This window comes from Megascapheus bottae, chromosome 8 (genome assembly GCF_031878675.1).
Source record: "Megascapheus bottae isolate mThoBot1 chromosome 8, mThoBot2.hap1, whole genome shotgun sequence".
Classification (NCBI taxonomy): Eukaryota; Metazoa; Chordata; class Mammalia; order Rodentia; family Geomyidae; genus Megascapheus; species Megascapheus bottae.
Window position 1 is genome coordinate 33,461,545 of NC_143516.1, and position 10,206 is coordinate 33,471,750.

Genomic DNA, 10,206 nt, shown 5'->3' on the forward strand with positions numbered 1-10,206 from the left:
TTCAGAATTTACAATTAGTTATATATTCAGGAAGACCACTGTGTTCTAGAACTTGAAGATTTGAATATTGAACAACCTCTCTGCATAGTTCTTGGTAATCTAGTCATGCTAAGCTTCTGAAAGCAGATGTTTACTTAGTTAATTCCCAGGTAAATGAGAGAGAAAAAATAAAAATTTTAACTCCTCTAAAATTCTATACCAAAAATTTAAATATTTGTTTTCAAACCCAAACAATTTCCCAGATTTCCTGGGTAAAAAATGCTCTTGGGTTCGAGAACAAGTTCAAAAACACAAAAGAAAGAAGGTCTTTTGATCTATGATGTGCATGTGCCAGACACAGTCAAGGGATTTCCAAACAGTCTCTAGCTTCCCTGCCACCCTCCCACCTCCCCCGTCCCTGCTCACTCCCTCCCCTATCTTGCTTGACTTTTATCTACTACTTCCACTTGACCCCATCGCTGCTCTACCTTCAGCTCTGAGACACAGTAGGTTTGAGGCTGTATAAACAAATGAAAATCCAGTTTTCCAAATGAGACCAAGACCAAACAGAAATGCTGTGTCCATGACAGGGACACTCTTAAGTCACAACCCTGAGATGTAGGCCTATGTGACAGCAAAGCCCCTGTTCCTGCTAGTGTCACTCCAGCCTTTAAATGCCAATTTCTGTACAGGGTTATTCATCCATCCTCCTCACTCAGATGTGAAAGATATCAGTCTGGGTGGAAAAGGACATCTGAAAATCCAACCAGAAGTATATCAAGCAGCTTTGAGTCATGGGCAGTAAATAGCCCAGTTGTCTCTAGTCTTTAAGCCTGAATCTCCATTCCCATTTGCTAAAGCAAAGTATATGTGCCTTCAACAGTAGGTAGAAAGTGGAAATTGACAGAAGCAAGGTAGCACCATGCATTTTGAAAGAATTTGGAGAGTTTGTGAAACACCACTCTGCCTGTAATCCTAGCTGCTCTGGAAACAGATATCTGAAAGTAGTGGTTCCAAGTCGACCCTGGCAGGAAATTTTTAAGACTCTTATTTCCACTTAAGCCCCTAAAACCTGGAAGTGAAGCTATGATTCAAGTAGTAGAAGGCGAGCCTTCAGTGAAAAGCTAAAGGACAACACCTGCGGCCCTGAGTTTATGCGAGCACAGAGGGTAGGGGGAGACCTGAACTCATTCCGCCTAGAAAAGAAAAAGGGTATAGAAAGTTTGGGGTGGGGTGAAGTGCTAACATTATTTCCCCAAGCAGTAGATCTGGAAGTTGGCTGAGTACCCTAATCCATCTTGGGTAAATAGTTGAAGTTTTTCTTCACTTGAAGCAGTGTTGTCTTGGGGGCGGGGGAGCTGTTCTAACGGGACCCGGGGTGACCATCCAATAGAAACACACAGGCTTAAAACCCACCCGCTACAGCAGCTGTCTCTGCCCTGGAGAGCGCGCACACCGCCGTTTGCAGACGTGGAGGCTCTGCGCATCCAGGGGCGGGGTGTGAGCCTTCTGGGGAGGTTTCGGTGACTCTCCCGGCTGAGAGAGGGGTGTGCGGGGCTGCAGCGAGGACTCTGTGGGCGGGTGCGGGGTGCAGGAAATACCCCATATCAGCATGCTCCCCGCTTTGGGAAGTCTCCAGCGCCTCGGCTTAGGGTCCCGGGCTCGCTGCGCCTCAAGAACACCTCTAGCAGCGCGGCAGTGGGTCTGGGTTCCTGGGTCCCAGAGGCTACCCCACTATTCTGGCGGACAGAGCCCCCGCGGTTTTGAACCCCAAGGTCCAGGTGAGTCGAGGCTGGGGAGAGTTGGGACTGCTGGAGGGTGAGGGAGGAGCCTGAGGCGCGAGGGTGCAGTCCCCTCGCCAAGCCCGGGCGCGTCCCCTCGCCATGCCCTCGCGCGCCCCCTCGCCATCCCCGCACGTGTCTGCCGGGGCCAACCGGCAGCAAACCAGGGTTCGCAGTATTGGGGTTCCTGAAATAGGGGGCAAGGACTAGGAAGAAATAGACGAGAGACAGACACACCGGTCCGGGATGTCCGCAGTCCAGGTAAAGACTGCCGCTTTTTTTTTTCACTCCCACTTCTTCCCTCCTTGAGCCCCAGGGAACCTCCAGGTGTTACATTCATATGATAAATCTCAGGTCATTTACATAGAATAGGGCCAGAAAACAATAAGACAATAAAGCCATCCTCTGATGCAAGTCAAGGTACAGTTTGATTCCACTCTGGCTCCCAACACGTGTCCCGTCGCCATCCCCTCGCGCGTCCCCTCGCCATTCCCGCGCGTGTCCCTTCGCGCGCGTCCCCTCGCCATGCCCTCGCCATTCCCGCTTGTGTCCCCTCGCCATCCTCTCGCGAGTCCCCTCGCCATCCCCGCACGTGTCCCCTCGCCATCCTCTCGCGCGTCCCTCCCCGCACGTGTCCCCTCGCCATCCTCTCGCGCGTCCCTCCCCGCACGTGTCCCCTCGCCATCCTCGCGTGCGTCTCCTCGCCATTCCCGCGCGTGTCCCCTCGCCATCCCCTCGCCATCCCCTCGCGCGTCCCCTCGCCATTCCCGAGCGTATACCCTCGCGCGAGTCTCCTCGCCATCCCCGCACGTGTCCCCTCACCACCCCCGCGCGCGTCCCCTCACCATCCCCGCACGCGTCCCCTCGCCATCCCCGCAGGGAAGATGCACAGGCTTCCCGCGCAGCTCAAGCCTTCTCAATTGGACAAGAAACTCCTGCTGTGGACCGGGCGCTTCCAGTCGCTACAGGACATCCCGCCGCGCGTGCCGTAAGTGTGTGGGGTGCTGCAGCCCGGGTGCTGCCCGGGACCCCGATCACCACGAGTGAGGAGGAGATCGGCGCGTGGGGGGAAATCGCCCGTGCGCCTCCCGGGGCACCCCCGAAGGCGAAGGCGCACGACGCCACGAAGTTCTCTGCCCTAGCATCCACTATTCTAAGGGATGGGGCCCCCACCTCCAGCAGGGCCATGGAACAGGAGCAGGGCAGGCGTCCGCTTCGCATGTCCACCGTGGTCCAGACACCAGCCCCCCCCCACTCCACCCCCAAGAAAAGTGGACTTGGAGGCCAAACGGAAGTCACCTGGCTGATCAGGGGTGGGGGGAAAGGAGGAGGAGGAGGGGGAGGGAGAGGAGGGGAGGGGAAGGGAGGGGAGAGGGAGGGGAGAGGGAGGGGAGAGGGAGGGGAGAAGGAGGGGAGAGGGAGGGGGAGGAGGAGGAGGAGGAGGAGGAGGAGGAGGAGGAGGAGGAGGAGGAAGAAGAAGAAAAAACCCCCACTTCACTGCACTTGCATAAGACAGTAGATACAGAGAAAAGGAAACGAAGGGTAAAAATCAGTCTAGCTTTAAAGCAGATCATAAAAAACCATCATGTTGGGTAAGGATTTCAGACGCTCTGCTGGAAAACATAATGAACAGGGCAGCTTTTTCTTCTCGTCATAGTTTTGTTACTTACTAGCTGCCAAAAGCCCTTCCCATAAACGAGAGAAGGGGGTGGAGAAAAACATGAGGGGAAAGATATAGTCCATAAAGAATTCCGAAACAATTCAAATCTTTTTGGGTCGGGAGTTGGGTAATAAGAAATGGACATGGAATTTGAAATTTCATGGCCATTAGTGTCTGTTTCCACATTGATTCAACTACAGAAATATTTTCTGGTATGTGGTGACAAATAAATAAACTGCTTTCTCAAGATCCATAGGCTCCATACTGTAAAGCATGAAGCATGAATTAGCCCCAGAAAAGTATTCAGTAGCACAAGTTCTGATTATGAAATTTTAATTGATGCCTGGGAATTTAATGCTTTAGGTGCCAAAGGAAGAAATAAAAATAACAGAAAGCAAAACACTACCCTCAATTTGTTTTTATATCTAGAGTTTTAATGAAGAGATCAAGAATGTAAACAACCAGCAGTATTGTAAATGACAGTCAAGAGAGTCTATATTAGAATAACTGTGGAGGAAGAGACCCATTTTATAGATATAACACAATTTCCTCAGGATCACAGTAGAAACTAGCATTATTTACAATTTCTAATGACAAAACGCTGATTAAAATCATTGTAATTTTAAGCTAGAAACATGAAAGAACTTGAATATATAGCATATAATAATTATGCAGAAAAAATTGATCAAAGTACATGCATATAATGTACTTTGATCAAATTTTTCCCCTTTCTCATTCTTATTGTTCCTCATTTTTTTTTTTTGCCAGTCCTGGGGTTTGAATTCAGGTCCAGAGCACTGTCCTTGGGCTTTCCCAGGGCTAGAGCTCTACCATTTGAGTCACAGGACCACTTCTGCCTTTTTCCATGTATGTGGTATTGAGGAATTGAACCCAGATCTTTGTGCATGCTAGGCAAGCACTCTACCACTAGGCCAAACTCCCAGCCCCCTTCCTCTTCTTTTTTTCATTTTATTTTTTATTATTGAGGTAATATATAGAGGGGTTACAGTTATATTCACCAGATAATAGGGGCATTACTTCTCACCCATTGATACCCCTTCTTATGTTTTTGTCCCCATTTCCCTCCTAGTCATCTTGTTTCCCCCTTCCCTTTCCTATTTCAAATAATTAAATGTATATAAAATATACCAGGTAGCAAAGTCAGATACAGTAACAATATGAGATTAACTAAAGGGCAACAAAGAAGAGAACATAGTATATTAAGAACAACAATCACTCAAGATAAAGCTCTTATTCCACATCCTAGAGACCCTTTCATTTAGTCTCATTCTATATGACCTTATGTATCTACCCTCTTCCTCTTTTTAAACTAGTTTTTACTAGATGTAATTATTCTATATTCATACATGCATTCGATTCGATTCGATTCGATTCGATTCTCCTTTCCTCTCTTCTTTCTCTCTTCAATATTTTTCATTTTATTATTTTAAATACATTCTTTAAATGGATATCTATGTAGAATGGATAATCCTATTAAGTTTTTAGAATGCAGATAGCTTTCATTTTATGCTTTTAATGGATATTTAATTGACAAGTGAACTATATTTTTGTACATGAATTATATTTCAAAATAACTGTACTTTTTTGTCTTCTAGTGCTAAACTAATTTGATATAGCAAATCAAAGGCAAATGGACAGGTAATGAAGACCAGATCTGTCATGTTAAACCTATATTCTACCTAAAATATAGTGGACTGTGCAAAGTATGGAAAAGTTAATTTTTTCATTTATTTTTATTAGCTTACATTGGTTACACAGAGGGAATATTTCACTTTTGTATTTCCACGTGTTTACAACATATTCCATCAATCGTTTTTATTTTTCCTTTTTTTCCCTTCCTTCATTCTTTTATTCCTCCTATCGTGTGTGTGTGTGTGTGTGTGTGTGTGTGTGTGTGTGTGTGTGTACTAGGGCTTGAACTCAGAGTCTGGGCATTGTTCATGAGCTTTCTCCACTCCAGGCTAGCACTCTACCCCTTGAGCCACAAGTGCCATTTTCAAGGTTTTTTTGCGTGTATTTAATTGGAAAAAAGTCTCACAGGTTTTCCTGCCTGAGCTGGCTTCAAACCAGACCCTCAGACCTCAGAGTAGCTATGATCAGGGTGAACCACTGATGATCAGCTACAGTGTTTTCATTTTTAAGAGAAATTGTTATAGACAATTGTTATGTTTTATTACATACATTAATGTGTATCTATGACATACAAACCATCAGCTTAATTTTAATTATGTTCTAAAATCTAGGTGCCGGTGATTGTATATAGAGATTCTCTTCTTGAATACTTGTTTGCTAAACATGTCATTTGAAATATGATGTAAAAATCAATTTAATGAATTCTTTAATAAAAAAGAGAGAAATTGTAACCTGTCTTCCTAGAATTTGGGGGACAAAATTAATTCCTATTTAAACTCAACAATAGATGGAAACGAAAGGCACTAAATGCAATCTCAAAGATAAAGCACTTGTGGCTCAGGCCTCCTACTAGCTGTGTGGGAGGCTGAGATTGAGAGGATCCCACTTCCAGCCAGCCTGGATGGAAGAGTCCACAAGACTCCATCTCAGTGGAAGAAGAGAGGCATAGTGGCAATTGTCTTCCTTCTGTATAATGGGAGGCAAAAAATAGAAGGTTGTGTTTATTCCCTGCACCTGGCAAGAAATAAACCTTACCTCAAAAATACTGAGGGCACTGAAGTCTGGCTCTGTGATAGAGTGCTTGCCTAGCAAGCACAAGGCCAATCCCACCACCAATCATTGTCATCATCATCATCACCATCACCATCTTCATCATCAAATACTTTATATTTATATAAAGTGATGCTATTATTGCAAATTGTTACTATAAAAGTACCACAGGCGTAATTTCTTTGGTAACACTACTTTATAAGTCGTATTACTAAAATCCTAGCTTGCATATAATTTATTAATAAATAAGACTACTGCCCAGGGTAACTATCAAATTTCAGATTAATAATAAAAGTAAGTATTTCATTTGTTTTTGTAGTACAAAGAATTGAACCCTGAGTCTTACAATTGCTAGGAATATACTAATCGTATCTCCTTTTGCCTTTTTCTTTTTTTGAGGTAGAATCTTGCCCCATTCTTAAGTCTGCCTGAGCTGCCATTCTCCTATTTGCGCTTTCCCGTGTGTTGCTGGAGATGCCAGGCATTCAGCTATTCAGTGAGATGGAATCTCAAGAACTTTTATGCCTATCTTGTCCTTGAGCCTGGGTTCAATGATCTCCACTTCCCAAGTAGCTAAGATTGGATTACAAGGCTAGAGTCAACACCACACCTTCTTCTTTAACAAACTATTGTGAATTTAATCACTTCTTGCATGAAGCAATGAAGGAAATACCCTTTCTCTGAGAGTTATTTACTCAAAATGTATAACGGTCACTTTGACGAGTAGTATTGATAGGGGGAAAAGATTGTGGGCAAATATTGAAAATGAGTTAAATAAAACCTGCTGAAATGGCTTCAGCTTTTACTTTTAGTTACTTCGTGAATGAAAACCATAATCTCTTGTAGTTTTATTTTGAGCAATCAGACATTACATATACTGTACTATACTTTCATAGTGGCCTACACTACCTTAAGGTCTCAACCCAAATAAAACACCCATTAATTTAGAATTGGTGACTAATTGGCAAGCATATTTAGCCATCATTATTTATCATGCCTGTCACAAACCATATTAATGTAATTGACAAAATATTTATCTTGGTTTAGGCCTGAAATGATAGTTGCTGCAAGAAACAAAGCTCGAGTGAAAGCCTGTTATATAATGATCGGACTCACAACTATGGCCTGCTTTGCAGTGATAGTGTCTGCCAAAAAGGTATGTCCCTAAAAGAAACAGACAAGACAGATCGATAGATCAATCGATAGATCAACCAAGGGCACAATTGCCTAGCTTGTGTGAGACCCTAGGTTCAATCCCAGCATTCCACCCACCAGTCATCATTCTGCTTAGTGCTATGCTTCCCAACTCCTCTAGTGTACATGTGAGCTTACTAAGTTCACACTGAAACTAAGACCCATTAAACTTACTGTCACATAAATACACCCATTCAATCCTATTAGCTTGGAAAACAGTCTGGTCTTTAATATTGTTCTCATTAAATGGAAACTAGAAAACACTGGGCTGAGCAATCAAACAGAGTGAAGAGATCCCGTCATTTCTTGATCTTAACCTGTACTAGGTCATGACTACTAGATAATGTTCTAGAAGTGACTACCTGCTAATAAGTTCATGGTTCTCTAGTTTCTATGAATCTTTAATAGCCAGTAAATTACCTCAGTAACAAAAAGCAGAAATGTTAGGTTCCCCTCACCTCCACCAAGATAATGCCTACTTTCCTTACCAGTTCCTCGGAGCATAAGAGGAATTTCAGTTACTTACTTCATACATTTTTCTGATGTCTTCAGTCTAGCCTTATGTCCAGGATCTAAAATCCTGGACTGGACTCTTTTAGTATAGTCTTTAAGTTCAATTTTCCTAAAGGCCACAGAGCTGACACTGTTTCCTTTTATCCTGGCTATTTTCTTTGAACTGCCTGCATTTCTGGTACTTGAAGATTCCCTTTCAGGCTTTTGGGCCTAAGTATTATGTTTTATGCAACAAATTTGTGACATCAACTGTCTTACAGACTACAAAAAGCAGTTTTCCTTAGGAACTATGGCATATGTTTTATTTTTCTTTTTTTTCCTTTTTTTTTTTTTTTGCCAATCCTGGGGCTTGAACTCAGGGTCTGAGCACTGTCCTTGAGCTTTTTCCTCAAGGCTAGCACTCTGCCACTTGAGCCACAGAGTACCATTTCTGGCTTTCTCTATGCACGTGGTACCAAGGAATCAAACCCAGGTCTTCGTGCAAGCACTCTACCACTAGGCCAAACTCCCGGCCCCTTCTTTCCTTTTTTTAAAAAAACTAAGATATAAATTCTAAAGAGGCTGTGTTTTGTTTTGTTGTTTGTTTGAACAGGCTGCAGGACGACATGAATCCTTAACAAGTTGTAACTTGGTAAAGAAAGCAAAGTGGCGTGAAGAAGCTGCAGCTGCTGCACGGGCTAAAACTAAATGATATGCTAAGTGGTCATCACTATTTCCAGCAGCAATAAAAGACACACAAAACAATACATTTAACAAATACCTGCCATGGCTTTATTTTGCTAACACAAGTGTAAGATCTTTTTAAAAAGAGTACCAAATTTTTATTGGAGCAAATTATTCAAGAGTACACAAAACTATATGTAGCTTAGTAAGAGTCTTATGTGGTGAATATGTCTGCATCAAGTACTAGGGTCAAAGGCAGAAACTCATGAAATAAAAAAAGCCATACAATGTTCAGGAAGTAATGTACCCATGACCTGATGAATCTAACTGAAACCCCTCTGTACATCATTTCAACAATTTAAAAAAAAATCCAGATGATCATCTCTATAGCCAAATTTGGCAAAAGTCAATGAGATAAAGAAAAAAAAAACACACTGGAAATAAGAAAAGGAAGAGAAGCCCATCCCAGTCTGCTAAGTTTTAAAGAGTCAAATATGGTAAAGCACAATTATAATTCTAATGCTTATGAGGCTGAGAAAATATTTCAAATGTGAGGTTAAGGTTGGGGCTGGGGCTACATTATATGAGTTCAAGGCTAGCCTTAGTGAGTCTGGCAAAAGTATGGATTGGAATATTATTTTCTGCCACTGGGCAAAATGAAATAGTAAGGACTAGTCTGAAACAAACCACAGACAAAAAATAAGAAACAACAGATGTCAGTAGTAGGCAGTGGTTCATGGAACAAAGGAAACAATGAGTTGAGCTATAAGGTTACTTCACTTTTCTTCCTGGGGTGTTGGAGGGCTGCAGGTGGTGCAAGGGAAACTGGAGGTCTCCCTCCAGGGAGTTGGAGGCTTCAACTAAGGTGAACACATAGCCATGAACAAGACTATTTCCCAAACAACAAGGAGAGTGCTTTTTAGAGCTCAAAGGTGGCTGCAATCATTTGATTTCTACCAACACTGCACAAATGCCTTGTATCACAAGGTTATCAATACTCAGAATCACAACTACATCAGGAAAAGGTTGCTTACTAACTTCACACAGGTTAAGAGTGCAAAAGAATAATTTAAATGTGGGTCACAACAGCTCAAAACCAAAGCACCTAGGTTGAGTCCATAGCTTAACTACTGTGAATAGTGCTATAAGAAACATAGGAATGCCGGTATCTCTTTGGTATGATGATTGGTGAAGTTCTATTTCCTTTCAGTGCTGGTCCTAGATGCTTGAACTCAAGGCCTGGGTGCTGTCCCTGAGCTTTTGTGCTCCAGGCTAAGGCTCTATCACATGAGCCTTTGCTCCTTTTACCAGCTTTTTTGGTAGTTAATTGGAAGTTAAGTGTCTGTTTATAGTCTGTTTTCTGCCAGGGCTGGCTTTGAATCTTGATCCTCACATCTCAGCCTCTGGAGCAGCTAGGATTATAGGCATGATCCACTGGTGCCTGGCCGGTATGATTTTGAATATACACAAGTGGGCTTCAATTTAGCACTCAGGGAAATACAAATTAAAACCACAATACATTTCAAGCTATATACAATGGCTTTTTAAGTTTTGGAGCTTCAAGTAAGGGTATGGGTGCTGCCCAGCTTTTTCACTCCAGGCTAGCCCTCTACCACTTAGAGCCATAGCATCATTCCAGTTTTCTAGTGGTTAATTACAGCTAAGCGTCTCAAGGACTTTCCTGCCTGGAGTGGCTGTGAACTATACTCTTCA

General features: G+C 43.1%; 1 protein-coding gene across 1 annotated transcript; it reads left to right on the top strand.

The window, feature by feature from the left end:
• The first annotated feature begins 1,462 nt into the window (after window positions 1–1,462).
• Window positions 1,463–8,568, top strand: Fam162b (family with sequence similarity 162 member B). The gene is made up of 4 exons (XM_090338246.1): window positions 1,463–1,760; window positions 2,640–2,748; window positions 7,171–7,279; window positions 8,423–8,568. Exons 1-4 carry the CDS (start codon window positions 1,592–1,594, stop codon window positions 8,519–8,521), a joined length of 486 nt encoding a protein of 161 aa, XP_090194372.1. The 5' UTR covers window positions 1,463–1,591; the 3' UTR covers window positions 8,522–8,568.
• Window positions 8,569–10,206: the final 1,638 nt, after the last annotated feature.